Here is a 21,562-nt window from a genome sequence, read left to right on the forward strand (position 1 = left end):
CAGACAAAATGTCCAGGGGTGCAGTTAGCTAAGAGCCAAAGGCAGGAGCATATTTTTTGGGGAACTCAGCTCTGCAATTGAAGGTGCTAAACCAAATCAAAGTTCACCATCCAAACAAGACGATTTTGGAAACTACACTAAGCTTCTTCCCAAAGAACCCACCTAATCCTGACTACTAGACCAAAATATACACAGCTTACTCCTCTTCTTCATCAGATGACGATGTTCTGGATGAGCGGTCTGACTTTTCACTGGACTTGTCATCCTCTTCCTCTTCCTCATCATCAGAGTACACCTCACTGGTTTTTAATGGCTGTTTTTTAGCGAGGAGCTCGGCTAAAATCAAAGGGGAAATGTTTACCCATGTTCTCTCAATAAGAAACTGAAACATCTTTCATCCCTGAAAAAGAACTGGGACATGGAGCCCTGTCCTCTGTGGATTGCACTGTGATTACTTGGGTTATATACAGAGGCGAGTTAAACTAGAGTTAAATCATTCAGGCACAAGCCTCAACAGACAAAAAAAGGGGCTGGATGCTTGTTGCTAAGTGGGCAGAAAGCGTCACCAACTCTATGCACAGGTGTCTGTTATTACACTCAAGACACCTGAAGACGGGCAAGAAAGATGGGGAAAAATTTTATGATGTCTTTAGAGGGTCTTGGAGAAAAACTTTACTTTCAATTTAAAGTGGTCTTTTGTAACAACCCAAATGTCTGCACAGGGGAATGGCTGAATCACCTCTAGTACAGCCACCCAAATGGACCACTATGCAGCTATAAAAAAGGAACAAGCCATCACACTAAATCCTGAGTCAGAAAATATTTTTTGGAGGGGCAGACAGCAGATACTTTAGGTTTGTGCTTCATGGGGTCACTATTTCAACTACTCAACTTTGCAGCTGTAGATAAAAACCAGCTATAGATGGAGTGCCTGGGTGGTTCAGTCAGTTGAGCGCCAACTTCAGCTCAGGTCGTGATCTCATGGTTTGAGTTACAGCCCTGCACTGGGCTCACTGTTGTCAGCCCAGAGCCTGCTTCAAGTCTTCTTTCTATCTCCTTCTCTCTCTGCCCCTCCCTCGTTTGCACGCTCTCTCTCAAAAATAAACGAACATTAAAAAAAAAAAAAAAAAAAAGCAGCTACAAACAATTATGAAACAAATGGGCACTGCTGCTTTCCAATAAAATTCTATTTATAAAAATAGGTAGTCTAGGGGTGCCTGGCGGGCTCAGTCAGAGGAGCATGAGACTCTTGTTCTCAGGGTCATTAGTTTGAGCCCCATGTTGGGTGCAGAGATTACTGAAATAAAACTTGAAAAAAGCAAAACAGGGCACCTGGGTGGCTCAGTCGGTTGAGTATCTGACTTCAGTTCAGGTCACGATCTCACATTTTGTGAGTTCGAGCCCCAAGTTGGGCTCTGGGCCTGCTGAGGATGCTCTGTCCTCCTCTCTCTCCCTCTCTCTGCCCCTCCCCCGCTTGTACTCACTCTCTCAAAAAATCAATAAAACATGAAAAAAAGAAAAGTGACCTGAAACAGAAGGAAAAGAACTTTCAAAAACAAAACAAAACAAAACAAAACAAAACAGGTAGTCTACCAAACACCATGTGACATAAAAACTAAGGAATAACCTCTAAGATCTATAGTTAAGTGAAAAGAGCAAGGTAGAGGAAAGTATGTATGGTGAGCTACCATTAACTTAAGATGGAAGGTGAATCTGTGTTCTTTTATTTAAAAAAAAAAAAGGAAGTGGGGCGCCTGGGTGGCGCAGTCGGTTAAGCGTCCGACTTCAGCCAGGTCACGATCTCGCGGTCTGTGAGTTCGAGCCCCGCGTCAGGCTCTGGGCTGATGGCTCGGAGCCTGGAGCCTGTTTCCGATTCTGTGTCTCCCTCTCTCTCTGCCCCTCCCCCGTTCATGCTCTGTCTCTCTCTGTCCCAAAAATAAATAAAAAACGTTGAAAAAAAAAAAATTAAAAAAAAAAAAAAAAAAAAAAGGAAGAATGTAAAAAAAATTTTTTAAGTGGTTGCCTGTTACAGAAGGGAGGCCAAGGGTGAAACAGAAAGGTATAGATGTTAAACTTCTTTGAATATACCTTGTTTAGTAGCTTTGACGCCTTGATTTGGAACCTTGTATTTCTTTCCTTCTTTCAAATTTTTTTTAGAGAGATAGCATGCACGTGAGTGGGAAGTGGGACAGAGGGAGAGAGAGAGAATCTTAAGCAGGCTCCATACTTAGTGTGGAGTCCGAAGTGGGACTCAATCCCATGACCCTGGGATCATGACCTGAGGAGAAATCAAGAGTAGGACGCTCAACCAACTGAGCCACCCAGGCACCTCCCACTTTTTTTTTTTTTTTTTAAAGTAAGCTCTACACCCAACGTGGAGCAGGAACTCACAACCCTGAGATCAAGAGCCATGCTCTACTGACCGAGTCAGATAGGTGCCCCTAGAACCTTGTATTTCATGTAATCATGGAACAAAATAATAATAAAAAGTTACCTCTACGTATCACGAGCAAAATGAAATACAGTATTCAACTGATAGCACAATCACACAAATAGGAACTGTAACAGGTAACTTTATTTTTTTTTATTTTTATTTTTTTAAAATTTTTTCTTTTTAATTTTTTTTTTTTAACGTTTATTTATTTTTGAGACAGAGAGAGACAGAGCATGAACGGGGGAGGGGCAGAGAGAGAGGGAGACACAGAATCGGAAGCAGGCTCCAGGCTCTGAGCCATCAGCCCAGAGCCCGACGTGGGGCTCGAACTCACGGACCATGAGATCGTGACCTGAGCTGAAGTCGGACGCTTAACCGACTGAGCCACCCAGGCGCCCCATGTAACAGGTAACTTTAAAATGAATTCAAAAGACAGACATATAGATCAATGAAATAGCCCAGAAAGAAAACCTTGCATATATGGTCAAGTGATTTACGACAAGGGTGTCAAAACCACTGAATGGGGTTGATACTTTTTGAAAAGTGGTGCTGGGAAAATTGGATATACCATGTGCAAAAAACCCAAAAAACCAAAAAAACAAAACAAAAAAACAAAACAGAAAGAAAAGAAAATGAAGTTAGATCCTTACTTTACACCATATGTGAATCAAAGGTAAATGTAAGAACTAAAACTATAAAATTTAGAAGAAAGCATAGGGGAAAGCTTCATGACCTTGGATTCGGCAATGATTTCTTAGATATGACACCAAAAACACAAGCAACAAAAGAAAAAAATTTAAGATAAATTATACTTCATCAAAATTAAAAACTGTATCCACTTAAGGATACCATCAAGAATAAAAAGAAACCGGGGCGCCTGGGTGGCTCAGTCGGTTAAGTGTCCGACTTCGGCTCAGGTCATGATCTCAAGGTCCTTGAGTTCGAGCCCCGTGTCGGGCTCTGTGCTGACGGCTCAGAGCCTGGAGCCTGCTTCGGATTCTGTGTCTCCCTCTCTCTCTGCCCCTCCCCCATTCATGCTCTGTCTCTCTCTGTCTCAAAAATAAATAAACATTAAAAAAAATTTTTTAAAAAAAAGAGTGAAAAGAAACCTAAAGAATGGAAGAAAATATTTGCAAATCATACATCTGATAAGGGATTAATATTCAAAACATTTGAAAAACTTACAACAAAAAACTAAGAACCTGATTAAAAAATGGGCAAAAAGGGTGCCTAGGTGGCTCAGTGGGTTAAGCATCTAACTCTTGTTTTTGGCTCAGTTCATGATCTCACAGGTTGTGAGATGGAGCCCTGGGCATGGACCCTGCTTGGGATTCTCTTTGCCTCTCCCCCATGCCCATGCTCTAAACAAAATGAAACAAAAAATGGATGAAGGACTTGAACAGACACTTTATCAAAAAAAGATACCCTAATGGTCAATAAGTGCATGAAAAGATGCTCAACAGCACTAATCATTACGAAAATGCAAATCAAAACCACAATGAAACACACATTTTTTATTTTTATTAAAAAAATTAAAAAAAATTTTTTTTGTTTTATTTATTTTTGAGAGACACAGAGACTGAATGCGAGTGGGGAAGGGGCAGAGAAAGAGAGAGGGAGACACAGAATCCGAAGCAGGCTCCACGCCCGACACAGGGCTTGAACTCACAAGCTGTGAGATCATGACCTGAGACAAAGTCGGATGCTCAACCAACTGAGCCACACAGGCACCCCCAAGAAATTTTTTTAATGTTTATTTATTTTTGAGAGGAAGAGAGAGAGCGCGAGCTGGGGAAGGGCAGTGAGAGAGGGAGACACAGAATTCAAAGCAGGCTCCAGGCTATGAGCTGTCAGCACAGAGCCTGACGTGAGGCTCAAACTCACAAACATCGACATTAGCTGAGCTGAAATCAGATGCTTAGCTGACTGAGCCACCCAGGTGCCCCTGAAATACCACTTTATACCCACTAAGATGGCTATATTCAGAAAGACAATCAAGTCCTGGTAAAGATGTGGAAAAAGTAGAACCTTTATACATTGCTGGTGGGAATGCAAAATGGTGAAGCCTCTTTGGAAAAGAGTCTGGCAGCTTCTCAAACATAGAGCTACCATATGCTTCAACAATTCTACTCGTAAGTAAATACCCAAGAGAAATGAAAACATATGTTTACCCAATGACTTATACTCAAGTGCTTACAGAAGCATTATTCTTAATAGTCAAAAAGTGGAAAGAACCCAAATGTTCATCAACAGGTGAATGGATAAACAAAATGCATATATTCATTAATGAATCAATGTATATTACAACATGAATAAATCTGGAAAAAATTATGCCAAGTGAAAAAAGCCAGACACAAAAGACTGTATGTCATAGGATTCTAATTATATGAAATGTCCAAAATAGGCAACTCTACAGAGACTGAAAGCCAATTACAGGTTGACTAAGACTGGGGAGTGATAGGTCTGGGGGTGGTGATGGCTAAAGGATACGAGGTCTCTTTTTGGGGTAATGAAACATTGTAAAGTTTATGGAGTTTTATAGCACAGCTCTGTGAATATACTAAAAGACACTGCCTGGTACACTTTAAATGAGTAAACAGTATACCACCTTTGTTATATCTCAATAACACAGTTATAAACAAAACAAAACAAAACAAACTTCTGCTTTCTGATTCTGAAATGGACTTATCAGTATGAAGCTCACAAGGATAAAATTTATCTTTTAAAAAAGATCCAACCTCTGTGTACTGAAAAGGCTTAGAAATCACCACCAACCCAGTAGCATGAGCACTCATGAGGAGCATAAGTGGGGGAGAGGGGGGAGAGGAGGGAGAGGAGGAGGAGGAGGGAGAGGGAGGGAGAGAGAGACAGAGAGAGAATCTTATGCTGAGCATGGAGCCCGACGTGGGGCTTGATTCTACAACCTTGGGATCATGATCTTAGCTGAAATCAAGAGTCGGATGCTCAGCCTACTGAGCCACCCAGGTGACCCTAAGATGGGACAATTTGAGAATACATAATTGCAATGGATTAAAATACACAAAAGTATGTTTAAATCCATTAGTTCACAAGGATATTCAAAATAAGCAAACAAACCTCGTTGGTCACCTCTGGAAGTTGCTGAGGTACTATCTCAATCTGTTGAAAACTAGTAAATAAAGGGGGAGAAAAATCAACCATTTATTCTGCCTTTCCTATACAAAATGTACCTGATGATAACTAAAGAGCTGATGAGAAGTTTACAGAGGTAAGTGAAGAAAGAAGACAATAAATGAAGAAAGAATAACAGATTAGAATATCATTATTTTGTAACTCATAATGAATTAAAACATCTAGGTAATGATTATCAGTGGCTGTGGGGAAAGAATGTACGACTATTTCCAATTCTTCACCCTTCTCTGTACCCATGCCCTTTGCCATATGTCTTGATAGTCCTCCCAGCCATTAATGATGGGCCTGGTCATGTGACATGCTTTGGCCAATAAAACATGCACACACCTGACACTGTGTCTGCCAATTCCAAGTCTAAGGTCTTAAGAAGCATCTCATGTTTCTGCCTGCCCCTATTACACTTCTGCCATCACCATAAGAAGAATGTGCCCTAGGTATCATCATCATGAGAAAAATGTGCCCGAGGTCAGAGGAAAAACAGATAGGTATAACAGACCTGGTCCCAACCTGCAGCCTGGAGACAATCCAGGCTAACTTGTACATCAGGCAACCCTCTCCTGAACTGCAGATGCATGAGCAGGAGCAAATGAGTACTTACGAGTTTGGAATAGTCTTTCATTTCACATTATTGTGGTAAAAGCTAAGTGATAGAGCTGGTAATATCATAAAATGAGACACAATCAGATATTATGTGTCTCCTGATGGAAGAATGTAGCACCACCTAAAACTTAGCCTTCCCCCGAAAAACAAAAACAGACACAGAGCAAGTCTGAATTTGTCCAGTTTTCTAACTAGAAATTACAGGAAATTCAAGAGATTAGAGCAATGCATTTAATACCACCGATGGGATGTACCCAACATCTGAGAAACTATAGAACAAATGACCTAGTTTCTTCAAAATAGGCTGCAAGGGGGAAAAAAAAGAGATGTATAGGAATATCTATACAGATTAAGTGACTTCAGGGACATATTCACAAATCACAATGTGTGGATTTTGTTTAAGATCCTGATTCAAACAACCAAATTCGTATTAATGATATAACAACTGAGAAATTTGAACACTGACTAGATAATTGAGAATACTGAGAGTCACTGTTACTATTTTTTACATGTGATAAGGATATTGTAGTATGCTTAAAACAAGAGTCTTTATCTTTTAAAGCCACATATGGAAATATTTATGGGTGAAATACAATGATGCTGTGATTTACTTCAAAATAACCCAATAAAAGAGGGGAGTATAGATTTAACAAGATTGGTGATGAGTTGATTGTTGAAGCTGGATGATGGGTTCATGGAGGTTCATTATACTATTCTCTGTATGTGTTCAGCATTTTCCATAATAAAAAGCTAAAACAGGGGGCGCCTGGGTGGCTCAGTCGGTTAAGTGTCCAACACCTGCTCAGGTCCTGACCTCATGGTTTGTGAATTCGAGCCCAGCATTGAGCTCTCTGTTGTCAGTGGGATTCTGCTTGGGATCTTCTGTCTTCCTCTCTCTATCCCTCCCCCCCGGTTCTCTCTTTCTTTCTCTCTCTCAAATTAAAAAAAAAAAAAAAGCTAAAAAGGGGGGGTGTCCTAAAAGGGGGAGACATAAAAATGGGCACCAAAAAGTCAAATCATACAATGAGAGACACAAAGTAGCCATTACAACATTTTCCCCACTGACCTGTTCTGTTCTTTCGTTTTTCTCGCTCTGCTTTTAGCTCTTCCATGGCTTGAGATTTCTTATCTAGTTTCTCATCCCGTTTGGAACGCCGTTCCTTGTTGTGGGATGTTACCTGGGAAGGGAAAAATATGTAGGATGGCTCTTTTTATTAATAGCTAATGACAACATTCTCTATACCTAACGATTAATCATTCCGTTTTCCAATGTGAATCTATACTGGCTCTAGAAACTGAAGCTTGTTTAAGGGGAGAGAGCATCCCCTAGTGGAAAAAGAGAATAGAGCAGTAAAATCAGCCCCCGTCTTACCTGCCCGACAATCAGAAAACCTAAGAATTATAGGAATAAACACTTTCTGGAAGGACGCTCTAGATCACAGCTAATATTTTTTTTTGACACTGTCAACAAAGCTTTTTGTGATGAATGTAGAGACGACTAATTTTCACAGCTACATTTATTACCAAGTCCAGGATGACATACACCTGAGTGAACATCATAACCAATCTGGCTACCTGGGACAGGACATTTATCAACTTTCCCTTAAGGGATGCCCACCCAGCAGTGAGTTCCTTTTTTAAACGCAGACTTGAGTAAACAATTCCTGAGGAATTGAACAGCATAGCTAATGGTGAAATGGTATGTCCAGAGATTAATGAACCTATAAGATGAAGACAAGTCTTGCACTAATTGAACTAGGCTGATTTATATAAAACCATTAAAAAAAATAAAACCATCTTTTACATACACACACACTCAAAGCAGAGGTTTATTTTTTGGGTAAGCAAGAACCACTGAATTTCCTACCTGAGATTCTTGAATCTGTGTCAGCTTTTTCTTTTCCTGCTCCTCTTCTTGTTTTTTCTTTTTTTCTTTCTTTTCTTTCTTTTTGGCTGTTTTTAGTTTTTTCCTGATTTCAAATCTGGTTAAAAGGTATTTGGTTTTTAGATGGCAATGAAATATTTACAAAAACTGATTTCTATTAGATACGAGAAAGGAACTACTAAGGGGGAAGGAGTTAAACTTTCGGTTTCCTCCAAGAAAACTCCAATGTTCCTCATAAGTACATTAAAAATATTGAACCTAAGTACACCAAACATAGTTCAAAGCATTAAGTTGGAATAGACTTAAAATCAGAGAAAATATTTAGGATACTGTTGTATCCTGTTGGTAACACATAGCTCTTCTTCAACCTTCACATAACAGTTGATTTCTGGATAAGTGTAATGATGTCCTATTGGAAACAGAATGAAACCACAGAGAGCCACTGTCAAATTTTAAAGGTGTTCAGGAAAAGGCTGTATCTTAAAAACACCATTCTTGGGATGCCTGGCTGGCCTAGTCAGTAGAGCGTGAGACTCTTGATCTCCGGGTTGTAAGTTCAAGCCCTATGTTGAGTATGAAGATTACTTAAAAACAAAATCTTTAAACAAAAACAAAAGCAAGGGGTGCTTTGGTGGCTCATTTGGTTGAGTGTCCGCCCCTTTATTTTGGCTCAGGTCTGGTTGTCACAGTTTGTGAGTTCGAGGCCCCACATTGCGTTCTGTGCTGACAGTGCAGAACGCTGCTTGGGATTGTCTGTCTCTCTCTCTCAAAAATAAATAAACCTTAAAAAAGGGGGGCGCAAAAAAACCCCACCACTTTCCATCTTTCATTAGGAAAAATGCCACAACGCCACCTCCATACCAGCAAACATAATGAATAAACATCCTGTTGTCTTTAACAAATGGTAATCTAGGCTCCTTTCCTATAACAAAAATCAGGCTTTTATAAAACAAAACTATTTTTTTGTACGTAAATGTAAGGAACATTATGGAAGGAATAAAGGAATATAAAAAACACTAAACTCTTTCCATAACCCTTTAAAATAACCCCGTCAATTTTTTAACTTAATTTTTAACACAGTACACAAATTTCTTTTGTTATGTCCTTTTCATTCATAATTAAGGCTGTTAATGTACTTTTATAAGGGAATATAAAAGAGAACTGTTAATGAATTTACTGCTTAAGATTCTCTTTCTCTCTTCCTCTGCCCCTCCTCCACTCATACACTCTGAGGTGTGTGTACACATGCTCTCTCTCAAAAAAATAAATTAAAAAAATTAAAAAAAAAAAAGAAGATGGTGGCCGGCTGGCTCAATTGGTAGAGCACGTGACTCCTATCTCAGGGTTGTGAGGTCAAGCCCCATGTTGGGTATAGAGCTTACTTGAAGAGGAAGAAGAGGAGGAGGAAGAGGAGGAAGAAGAGGAGGAAGAAGAGGAGGAGGAAGAGGAGGAGAAAGAGGATGAGAATGAGGAAGAGGAAGAGGAAGAGGAAGAGGAGGAGGAGGAGGAGGAGGAGGAGGAGGAGGAGAAGGAGGAGAAAGATTTCAAATCAGTAACTTAACCTGTACCTTAACAGAGTGGAAAAAGAAGAGCAAACTAAATGTAAACCAGGCAGAAAAAAAGAATTAATAAAGATTATGGCAGGAATTAATGAAACATGGAATTGGAGTACAATAGAGATAATCAATGAAACCAGAAGTTGACTATTTGAAAAGATCAACAAAACTGATAAACCTTTATCTAAATTGGCGCAGATAAAACGACAGAAGATTCAAATTACTAAAATCAGGTATGAAACAAGAGACAACACCATCAACCATACAGAAATAAAAAAGATACCAAAAGGGAACACTATGCACAACTGTATGGCAACAGTAGGTAATTTGGATGGAATGGGAAAAATCTCTAGAAAGCCAAAAACCATCAAAACCGATTCAAGAAAAAAACAGAAAAATCTAGACTAATCTGTAATAAGAGATTGAAATAGTAATTTTAAAACTTCCCACAAAGAAAAGCTTATGCCCACATGGTGTCCCTGAAGAATCCTCCTAAACATTTAAAAAAAGAATTAACACCAATTCTTCACAAACTCTTTCAAAAAAAAAAAGAAGAGGAAACACTTCTCAAATCATTCTGTGAGGCCGGTATTACCCTGACACCAAAACGAGACAATGACATTAAAAGAAAAGTATAGCTTAATATCTCTTACGAATACTGACATAAAACTCAACAAAACAGCAGAAAATGAAACCCAGCAACTTATAAAAAGGATGACATACCATGACCAAGTGGGATTTATCCCAGATATGCAAGGTTGATTCAACATAAGAAAATCAATCATTGTAATATATCGATTATTAATAAAGCACAAAAATTTCGCAACTATCTCAACAGACCCAGAAAATATTTTTGACAAAATCCAACAACCTGTCTTGATAAAAACTCTCAACAAACTAGGAGTAGAAGGAAACTTCCTCAAATGGACAAAAGCCATCTATGAGAAACCCACAGGTAATATAACACTTAATGATGAAACACTGAACGCTTTCCACCATAGATCAGGAATAAGACAAGGATGCTCTCACTCTTCCTCCTCAACATGATACAGGAGGACAAGAAAAATAAAAGGAATTCATATTTGAAAGGAAGAAATAAAATTTATTTTTAAAAATTAATTTTAATGTCTTAATATTTATTTTTGAGAGAGAGAGAGAGAGAGAGATAGAGAGGGAGAGAGAGGGATAAAGTGTGAACAGGGGAGGGGCAGAGAGACAGAGAGACAGAGAATCCAAAGCAGGTTCCAGGCTCGCAGCTGTCAGCACAGAGCCTGACTCAGGGCTGAAACTCACAAACTGTGAGATCATGACCTAAGCTGAAATTGGACCGTTAACCAACTGAGCCACCCAGAAGCCCCCAAATTTATCTTTTTTTGCAGATAACATGATCTTATGTATAGAAAACCTAAAGGAATCTACTAAAAACTAATAAATGATCTCAGCAAGTTTGGAAGGGGAAGGATCAATATACAATAATTAACTGTATTTCTATATATTACAAGGAGCAATCTGAAAATGAAACAAAGAAAACAATTCAATTTATAATAGCATCCAAAAGAATACAACATTTAGGAATAAACTTAACAAGTGCTAGCCTTCTACACCAAAAACTGTAAAACAGTGTTTAAAGAAATTAAAGAATACCTAAATAAGTAGAAAGATACCAGGTTCATGGAAAGAGTTAATATTGTTAGGATGGCAACATTTCCAAATTTGATATATATACAGATTCAACACAATTTCCCAACTGTAAAAATCCCAACTGCTTTTTTCACTTTTGCAGAAATGGACAAGCTGATATTACATATTTCATATGGAAATGCAAAGGGCCCCACATAGCCAAAACAATTTTGAAAAAGAAAAGCAAAGTTGGAGGACTCACACTTCCCAAGTTAAAAATGGACCACACGGCTATGGCTACAGTAAACAAAACCATGTAAGACAGACATATAGATAAAAAGAATAGAACTGAGAGGTAACAAATAAACCTATATATGTAAGGACTGATTTTTGAAAAGTGTGTCAAGACTGTGGAAAGGAAGAGTCTCTTCAAGTGGTATTGAGACTAACTGGATGCCTAGATGCCAAAGAATAAAACTGGATGCCTACCTCACAACACATAAAAAAATGATCTAAAAATGGATCAATGATCTAAAACTCTAAGACTCTTGGGGCGCCTGGGTGGCTCAGTCCGTTGAGCGTCCGAGTTTGGCTTGGGTCATTGTCTCACAGTTTATGAGTTCAAGCCCCACACTCGGGCTCCCTGCTGTCAGCACAGAGCCTTTTATGCTACCTACACACCCTTAAAATTTTTTTTAAAAGAGGCAGCCCTACAATAGGTGAAGAACCTAACAAGGATCTCATTACTGAACAGAGGATCTCACTACTGGTGCTGTTGGTTATAAAGTGGGATGCTAATGGTGTTTACATATAAAGATCGTTATTAAGATTAAATGAGATCCACATAAAAACTTATTAAGTGAAAAGGAGAAAGTTACTGAGTTACACCACTGCACTGTCATATAGCTAAACAAATGAACTACAAAAAAAAAAAATCTCAATTTTCTGTGTATGGCTCTGAGCTTCCATCTTATTTATCATTTCTGTAAACATTTCCTCTAGTCACTAAAAAAAGGCACTGACTCAGTCAATTGCCTCATTCATATAAGGTGAAAAATATAAAAACCAAGCTGGAGATAAGCCACCCCTTACTCTCGAGTTACTATGTGATTTTAATATAGGGCTTTGATGGCCTTATAGAAGACCCTCTGCTCTCTACTGTAAAGAAATACAAACTTTAAGTCATCCCTAACCATCTGGGCAATTCCAGCAGTTTCTTCTGTCCTGTTTGTTCCAAAACAGGTAACCTCAGAAGCATTTATACTCAAAACAAATGTCTATTACTTGCAGCTGACTGAAAGCCAAACATTCTTGCTTAGGATAACTTACTATACTTAATATGGTCTCCACAAGGGAACCCAGGCTCCCAGATGAAATGGAACTAACTGCTATCAGAACAAATTCTGTTTTTCTTTCATGACATTAAGTAGGCAGAAAAGGTTCCTACTTCTGAGGACAATTTTATCTCTAGAGACAAAAAGCACGTTTATTTCTTTAAAAAAAATTTTTTTAAGTAATCTCTACACCCAACATGGGGCTTGAACTCACAACCCCGAGATCAAGAGTCACATGCTCCACTGACTGAGACAGCCAGGCGCCCCAAAGCATGTTTATTTTTACCGTGAGATTCTTTTATGAGATAAGGAAGAACTTTTACCATTTAAATAAGGCAAAAGTAATTCAGAAAACAACGAAGCAGCTTTTGACTATCAAAAAGCAATTTAATGTTTGAGACTTTAAACAAAAATACATAAACCATGCTGAAAAGAAGATCAGATATGTAACTCACAAATCATAAGAAGTTCTAAGTCTTGAATCCTGGGATGATGGGCTGCAAATGTGAATTTTGGAGAATTATTTTATCATTAAGAAGTCACAACCTTACCTTTTTTTCAACACCTCCCTCTTCTCTATGCGGTTGAACAGTTCTTGCTCTCGCTCCTTCTCTGTCATCTGCTCCAGACGGGCCCTGTCTTCCTCATCACCCATGAGGTCTTCTCCATAGCCATCATGGAACTCTTCATCTTCTGAAGAAGAGTCTGAATCTGAACTGGAGGAGGAGCTGTTGCTATCAGAGTCTGACACTTCACCTACAAGGCCGAAACGCAAGATTAGGTTATGCTACAGAAGACTAGGGCCACACAGGGGAACCCCCCCCCCCACCCCGGTGTTGATAATCACTATCTCCTCTGCTTTCTTCTTTTTTTTTTTTTAATGATTTTTTTTTTTAACGTTTATTTTTATTTTTGAGACAGAGAGAGACAGAGCATGAACGGGGGAGGGTCAGAGAGAGAGGGAGACACAGAATTCAAAACAGGCTCCAGGCTCTGAGCTGTCAGCACAGAGCCCGACGCGGGGCTCAAACTCACGGACCGCGAGATCATGACCCGAGCTGAAGTCGGACGTTTAACCAACTAAGCCAGACAGGTGCCTCATATGCCATTGAATCTTTGAAGAGTATAAGCCTGAACTATCTAAGAAAATTCTGTGAGGTGATAACGAAAATACTGTCTATCTGAACAGAAGCCACGTGTGGCTACTGAGCAATTGAAATATGGCTAGTACAACTCATTGAAAAACTCAATTTTAAATTTTATTTAATTTTTAACTAATTCAAATTTAAATAAATTCTGTTGTCAAATGTTCTCCAACTTGGGCTGGCTGGTTTCAACAACAAACTATTCAGGTTACGAATTTTTGGCAATAATCCATAAGTGATTTTTAAACACTTTCTTTTTTTCAACGTTTTTTATTTATTTTTGGGACAGAGAGAGACAGAGCATGAATGGGGGAGGGGCAGAGAGAGAGGGAGACACAGAATCGGAAACAGGCTCCAGGCTCCATAAGTGATTTTTAAAGTATCTTTTTAAAATATTTCATCAGGAAGCACCTGACATATGTTTGTTCTATAAGTAGTGGCAGTAATTTGGATTACTTGGTTAGGTAGTATCCCCCAGATTTTTTCCTTTGTAAAGGCACCCTTTTCTCCTTTGAAGTTAAGAAGATACTTTGAGACTGTGTAAACAGCTTGTTCTCCAACAAACTTTCATCCAGTGGTTTTAATACTCACAATTCTTAAGTAAAGCAATTGTTACCATGATGGTTGAAAAACAGTGATCTTCTATCATTTCTTCTACATCTATTAGTTAGTATTAAAAAAATTCAGTGTTTAATGAGTCATGACACTGACTGGTGAATTCCCAATGAAACTGGATCTTGACAGGATAAGTGGTGATGGAAAAAGGCAGTATACATTACAAATGAGTATAAAGTTAAACTAGCAATTTAATAAGAACTCTGCTTGACTCAATTCGATCAAACCTTCACAGGCATGTGCTTAAAACCAGGTTGGACTAATTCTATACAAGCCAGTTTGTACATACATGTTATTTCTTAAAAGAAATGTAAAGTTTATCATTCTAGTCTTGGAACAAGTTCACCTTCATTCTAGTATTAGCAAAAATTCTGCACTTGATTTCAAAATAAGAACATTAAAAAAAATTTTTTTTAATCTTTATTTATTTTTTAGAGAGAAAGAGAGAGAAAGCAGGGGAGGGGCAGAGAGAGAGGGAGACAGAATCTGAAGCAGGCTCCAGGCTCTAAGCTATCAGCACAGAACCCGACACAGGGCTTGAACTCATGGACTGTGAGATCTTGACCTGAGCTGAAGTAGGACACTCAACCAACTGAGCCACCCAGGTGCCTCAAGAACATTTTTTTTTTTTTTTTTTTTTCAAACAGAGTTTGTATCTGGTTCAGGGATTTTTCTCCCTGGCCAGACTATGCATGTGTAAAGGAAAAGAAATGAAAGGGGCGCCTGGGAGGCTCAGTCGGTTAAGTGTCTGACTTCAGCTCAGGTCATGATCTCGCTGTCTGTGGGTTCAAGCCCCGCATTGGGCTCTGTGCAGACAGCTCAGAGCCTGGAGCCTGCTTCGGATTCTATGTCTCCCATTCTCTCTGCCCTCTCCCGCTCTGCTCTGTCTCTGTCTCTCAAAAATAAAAAACATTAGAAAGGGGAATACACTCAGGGTAAAGTGGGTTGAGACTCTAATGCAGGAAGTCCTCATAGGTTTCCTGGATGGGCTTCAGGGGTCTCACTAACCCTTTGGAATTGTATCTGTTTTCCTTGCTTCATTCAGATTCTCAAAGGATCCATGACCACTGAAAAGGTTATGGACCACTGCAATAAAGACAGGGGCGATGAGGGGCGCCTGGGTGGCTCAGTCAGTTAAGCGTTCAACTTTGGCTCAGGTCACGATCTTGCGGTCTGTGAGTTCGAGCCCCGCGTCGGGCTCTGTGCTGACAGCTCAGAGCCTGGAGCCTGCTTCGGATTCTGTGTCTTCCTCTCTCTCTGACCCTTCCCCGTTCATGCTCTGTCTCTGTCTCAAAAATAAATAAACGTTTAAAAAAAAAAAAAAAGACAGGGGCGATGCTGTAATGCAGGCCCCTTTCCCCCCCATTTCTGACTCTGTAGCTTCAACCTGGCAAGAGTGGGGGTTCACCCCCAGGTCTGGGCTGCTTGGCTCACCTTCCTCAGGGGCTGAGCTCTCAGCAGAACTGTCTTTATCCGAACTGCCTGAGGAAGCAGTTTTGTTGGCTTGTTTCTTCATGGTTCCTTTCTTCTCTATTTTTCTGGCCTTTCCTTTCTTCTTATTTTTATTGCTCCCAAATGTCCACTACAAGCAGAAAAGAAAAAGGAAAACTGAAACAGGCACTTTATTGGGAAAAGCTAGAAAAGTCAAGAGTTGAGTCTCTGATATTCATCAAAATGATTACAAGAGTCTCTACTATTTTTGACCCAAAACAAATATACTTTATATGAAGAACGGTATGGATTTTTGAAACCCTGGTTTTAAAACTTCAGAACTCCCAATTTGTAATTTCTGAGAGATAGTAGATAACAGATATAATCAACATAAAATTTAAGTAATGTTATTTTTTTTAAATCACAACAGAAATACAAAGATGTGAAACTTAGGGCAAATCAACTGAACTAACTAAGTTGGTACAAAACACAGCTTCTAATGCTTCCTGTGGCAGAGAGGGAAGTAATTGCTAGGGGCTGGTATGTGCGGGTTTTATACACAGGATGGTTTAATTCTGGAATGGGTCCCAGGAAGGCAGGGAATAAAGCTTGTTAGCAGGAGAAAACTGTACAAAGCACAGAAAGGATAAGGGCCGATCCCTGGCATGGATGGGAGCACTGGTACCAACTGCAAGGAGGCAGAGAGTAGATTGTTAAATATATATACATGTGTTTATTTTTCTTTTTTCAACCTCAATATATAACACTACAACATGATGTTTAAATTGTATCATCCACAGGAGATGTTACGTCTAAATAGAAGGATCTTGAAATTTGTGTTATCAAATAACAGGCAGGTAATACACAATTACCACAAGGCCAATAAAATTGCCTTCATCAAGCACTTTAATTATAAAAGGACTATGTGATTACTTTAAAAATTCACAAATACTATTTGGTTATGTTAAACCATACCTCTTTATTTTATGTACTACAAAAAATAATCCTTGTCTTTCCAGCATCACATTGAATAGATCCGGTATTAATATAAAATGTCTACGTTTACTATTTAACAAAGTCTTTGCTTCTTCTATAATGTAATCATAAATTAATCTCCTACCTCACAACAGTTAAGATCAGAAGTAAATTTATTTTGGAGGTGTATTTTGGGGGCAGGGGGAGGGATAGTTCTGATGGTGTTTCCATCTTAGAAATATTGCTGTGGGTGCCTGGGTGGCTCAGCTGGTTAAGCACTGGACTCCTGATTTCAGCTCAGGACATGATCTCATGGTTTGTGAGACAGAAACCAGCACTGGGCTTTGAGCTGAAAGCGCATGTGTTTGCTCTCGCTCTCAAAAATAAACAAACTTAAAAAGAAAGAAAGAAAGAAAGAAAGAAAGAAAGAAAGAAAGAAAGAAAGGAAGAAAGAAAGAAAAACGTTCCTTCTGAGCTATTCTTTTTTTTTTTTTTAATATGTATTTATTTTTGGGAGAGTGCAAGTGGGGGAGGGGCAGAGAGAAAGGGATAGAGGATCAGAAGCGAGCTCTGTACTGACAAGGTGACAGCAGTGAGCTGGGTGTGAGCCTCGAACTCATGAACTGTGAAATCATGACCTGAGCCGAAGTCGGATGCTCAACTGACTAAGCCACCCAGGTGCCTCCTTTATGAGCTATTCGTAAGAACCCACACACTGCCAGACTAAAATATTGTGAAGGGGATTTTAATCTTTTGATTTTTTGTTTTAATTTACCCTCATTTTAATTGCTACTTATTTGTGTACTTAAGAGTTAGGAAGAAGGGAAAAGTGGGGGTAAAAAACCCAGCCACATGTTCTAGAATGATATATTAAACGAATGGACAGCAACTCTCCTTTAGAAGTGAATTTACCTCTCAAGCTTTAACATTTCAACACCTACATCACTATTTAGAAAGAAATCCCAATGCTTCTCCTCTGAAGCCTACTTTTCAACCATTTCACATTTTAATCACTCAAGGAAGATAATTTTTAGGTCAGTGTGAAAGAATCCAAAAGAGGCCAAAGGGTTCAATTTCTTAGTTAACTGAGTTAAAATGTATCAACTTCCTATGCTGACAATATGTATCTTTCTACAGGCAATAATGCATAAAACACCTTTTGTACTGTCTTTGGTTATAAGAAATAGCACAACAACAAACATAATAGGTAGTCAATATTTATTGGTTAGTTATGAAACCTCTTCCAGTGTCTTGGCCCTTTGTACTTCTACCACTGAGAATATGAAGAGGCTGAGAGGGTAAAGGTTAGCTACCAACATCACACATGCGTTAAGGGTGGCTAGGTCTTGGGGCACCTGGGTGGCTCAATCAGTTAAGTAACCAACTCTTGATTTCAGCTCAGGTCATAATGTCGTGGTTCATGAGAGCAAACCCCCTATTGGGCTCTGCACTGACACCGTGCAGCCTTCTTGGGATTCTCTCTCCCCCTGCCTCACTCTACCCCTCCCTGGCCTGAGCACACGTGCACATTCTCTCAAAAATAAAAAAGTAAATATTACCAAAAAAAATAGAAGAAAATAAAATGTTTTCACTTAAAAAGGGCTTTCCTGACCTGGCTAAACCTGAGCAAGCAAAGGGAACCTCGTTTTTTTCCTTCCTACAATTTCAAAAGAAGTGAGACAATAAAGCGACCTCATCTCCCATGACGCTGACTCAACAGGGTCTGTCATGCCACTGGCGAACAACCAAGTTCATTTATATGTGACAGGGTTTTAGGGGAACTGTAATAACATAGGTGACTTTACTTTAAAAGGTACAAATTCTAGGGGCACCTGAGTGGCTCAGTTGGTTAAGATCTGGCTCTTGATTTCAGCTCAGGTCATGATCTCACAGTCATGAGATTAAGCCTGTCAGGCTCCGTGCTGATAGCATGAAGCCTGCTTAAGATTCTCTCTCTCCCTTTCCCTATGCTCCTCCCCTGCCGATGTGTGTGCAAGCTCTCTCTCAAAAAAAAAAAAAAAAAGAAAGAAAAAAAGATTTTTTTTTCAAAGAACACAAATTCTTACAAATGTGCCTTTCAGGACTGAGAGGCTGGACTAAGGTGTTTGTATATTTACTTTCTAAAAAAGTATCCAATTTTCGATAAATCTTTAAAATCGAATTTTAGGGGCACCTGGGTGGCTCAGTCGGTTAAGCGTCCGACTTCGGCTCAGGTCATGATCTCACGGTTCATGGGTTCGAGCCCCGTGTCGGGCTCTGTGCTGACAGCTCAGAGTCTGGAACCTGTTTCAGATTCTGTGTCTCCCTCTCTCTGTGCCCTTCCCCCGCTTGCACTCTGTCTCTCTCTGTCTCAAAAATAAATAAACATTAAAAAATTTTTTTAAATTAAAAAAAAAAAAATAAATAAAATCGAATTTTATTTTGGGGTACCTGGGTGGCTCAGTCAGTTAAGTGTCTGACTTCAGCTCAGGTCATGATGTCACGGTTTGTGAGTTTGAGCCCCGCATCAGGTTCCGTGCTGACAGCTCAGAGCCTGAAGCCTACTTCGGATTCTGTGTCTCCCTCTCTCTCTGCCCCTCCCCTGTTCATGCTCTGTCTCTCAAAAATAAATAAAGATTAATAAGAAAAAAATTTTTAAACCTATTTATTTTATTTGAGAAAGAGAGACAGCACGAGTGGGGAAAAGGCGGAGGTGTGGGGGAGGAGAGAGAGGGAGAGAATCCTAAGCAGGCTCCATGCCACCTGGCCAGCACAGAGCCTGACTGGGGCTCAAACCCAAAAAAACCACAAGATCATGACCTGAGCTGAAACCAAGAGTCCAACCCTCAACTGACTGAGCCACTTAGGAGCCCCAAAATCTAATTTTAAAAACAATGTATGTTCATTATATGAACGTTTGAATACATAGGAAAGCATTTTTAAAGTTAAAAAAAAAAAAGAAAAAAAACAACAAAAAACACTTGTAGTTCACCACCCAAAGATAAACAATCACTTAAAATCTGGGGGCCAGTCTCATTATTACTCATGTATTATTATTTCATAGAGAAAGACTTCAAATGAGTTCCAATAATCTTCCAAAGATTTTTTTTTTTCTGGAGAATAGATCACATTTATTTTTGTTATTTTATTTTATTTTGATTCCAGTATAGTTAACATACAGTGGTATATTAGTTTCAGATCACATTTGTCATATTTTACATTTACTCTCATAAACCACAGGTTCCTGAATGTTTCCGGTCTAAGCACCTATTTAAAATATTTACTCAGCATCTCTTCTCCCAAGATCACAGTCTCTGATAAACCATAAAGGACAGTGTCAAGGCTTATGGCAAACAACATCAACAACAGCAACATCTGTATTTTTTTAATACAGAAATATCTTAATCCAGTTATATCGCCCAGAGATTGCTCCCCTGTCCCTGCAAAAGCCTTACTCTGTTGACTCTAAGACAGAAGGAATATTCTTTCACTGTCAGAGTGTGGTAGGTAGTAAATGGAAGTCTAAAGAGTAAAGGACAGGATTAAAAGGGATACTTTTAGGCTTTCCCCATCCAGCAGAGAGTACAGGAAATGATGAGGCATTTTAAAATTTGTTTTGGGAACTGTGACTCTACTGAAAGGCAGGCTCTGCTCTGACCCTAAAAATGCCCTAAAATGCACCACACAGAAGGCAAGAACGAGAAGATGAATTCCTGCTGATGGGCATCTGAGTACAAAGGCCAGGGCACCCCCCCAGTGACAGGTGCTCAGAAACAATCTGGGAAAGGGCAAGGATATATATGTTACCAGTCAGGACTGTCATATACATGACTTCCTGTTCTCTCAGGCATTCTACATGGAGGTGGGCTGACACACATCACCAAGAAAGCATCATGTATGCAGGCAGTCAAGAAAACCTAAAACAGAGACTGGAATGAAGGTGTTTTCTTAACTATTAAAAGAGATTAGCACTTTGACTCTCACTGATGTAATAACTACTATAATGGCAGCATTATCTAATGATATAAGGGAGGTTAGTACTACAACCCTGTGCCAGCCTGAGTATGTGAGGGTGGTATAAGCAGGTCCTACTCTGAGAAGCAGCTGACCTCATTGGCACCCAGCTGACAGACAGGAAAGAACATGGGATGGCAAGTGGTTGCTTTGGATTTGGATAGATGGAGAGGCTGAGGACTTTGAACATCCTGAGGCAGAAAAGCAAAGAAACTTCAAGATTTCAGAGAGGCTGGGTACCTGGATGGCTCAGTTGGTTAAGCATTTGACTCTTGATTTTGGCTCAGGTCATGATCTCGTGGTTCGAGAGCTCGAGCCCTGCATCAGGCTCTGCACTGACGGTGCGGAGACTGCTTGGGATTTTCTCTCCCTCTCTCTGCCCCTCCCCTGCTCTCGTTCTCTCAAATTAAATAAATTAAATAAATTAACTTAAAAAATAAATATATTTCAGAGAGGCTATCTCTAACGGGCAAGGAAGATCATATTCTAGGTCTCAGAATCCAGAGTAGAAACCACTGCAGGCCAGTTACTCTGAAATGAATTTACAAGTAAAATGAAATACACTGAGGTGAGTAGTATTCAAGAACAGTTGGGCTAGTGATAAACCACACTGAAATTGGGGGTAAATGGAATTCAGCCCTAACCCTCAACCTGAGACTACTTATCTCTAAAGTAGAAATAATAATACTGCCTTGACCACCTATCAGGGTGGTTTGAGACTCAAAGGAGACAGAATAAGAGAAGTACACAGCACACTCCAGAATCCAGGAAGTTCTGTATTAAGGCAGGATACTACTATTTTA

General features: G+C 39.4%; 1 protein-coding gene across 1 annotated transcript in view; it reads right to left on the bottom strand.

Moving 5' to 3' along the window:
- Positions 1-21,562, bottom strand: part of RTF1 (RTF1 homolog, Paf1/RNA polymerase II complex component) — a 50,822-nt gene that overhangs the window by 9,408 nt on the left and 19,852 nt on the right. The window contains exons 3-7 of the mRNA XM_060618887.3: positions 15,795-15,942; positions 13,152-13,356; positions 8,073-8,187; positions 7,272-7,383; positions 201-336 (exon numbers count right to left, since the gene is read on the bottom strand). Of these exons, the coding sequence (XP_060474870.1) occupies positions 201-336; positions 7,272-7,383; positions 8,073-8,187; positions 13,152-13,356; positions 15,795-15,942 (716 nt within the window). The remainder of the gene's footprint in view (positions 1-200; positions 337-7,271; positions 7,384-8,072; positions 8,188-13,151; positions 13,357-15,794; positions 15,943-21,562) is intronic.

This window comes from Panthera onca, chromosome B3 (assembly GCF_046562875.1).
Source record: "Panthera onca isolate mPanOnc1 chromosome B3, mPanOnc1 haplotype 2, whole genome shotgun sequence".
Classification (NCBI taxonomy): Eukaryota; Metazoa; Chordata; class Mammalia; order Carnivora; family Felidae; genus Panthera; species Panthera onca.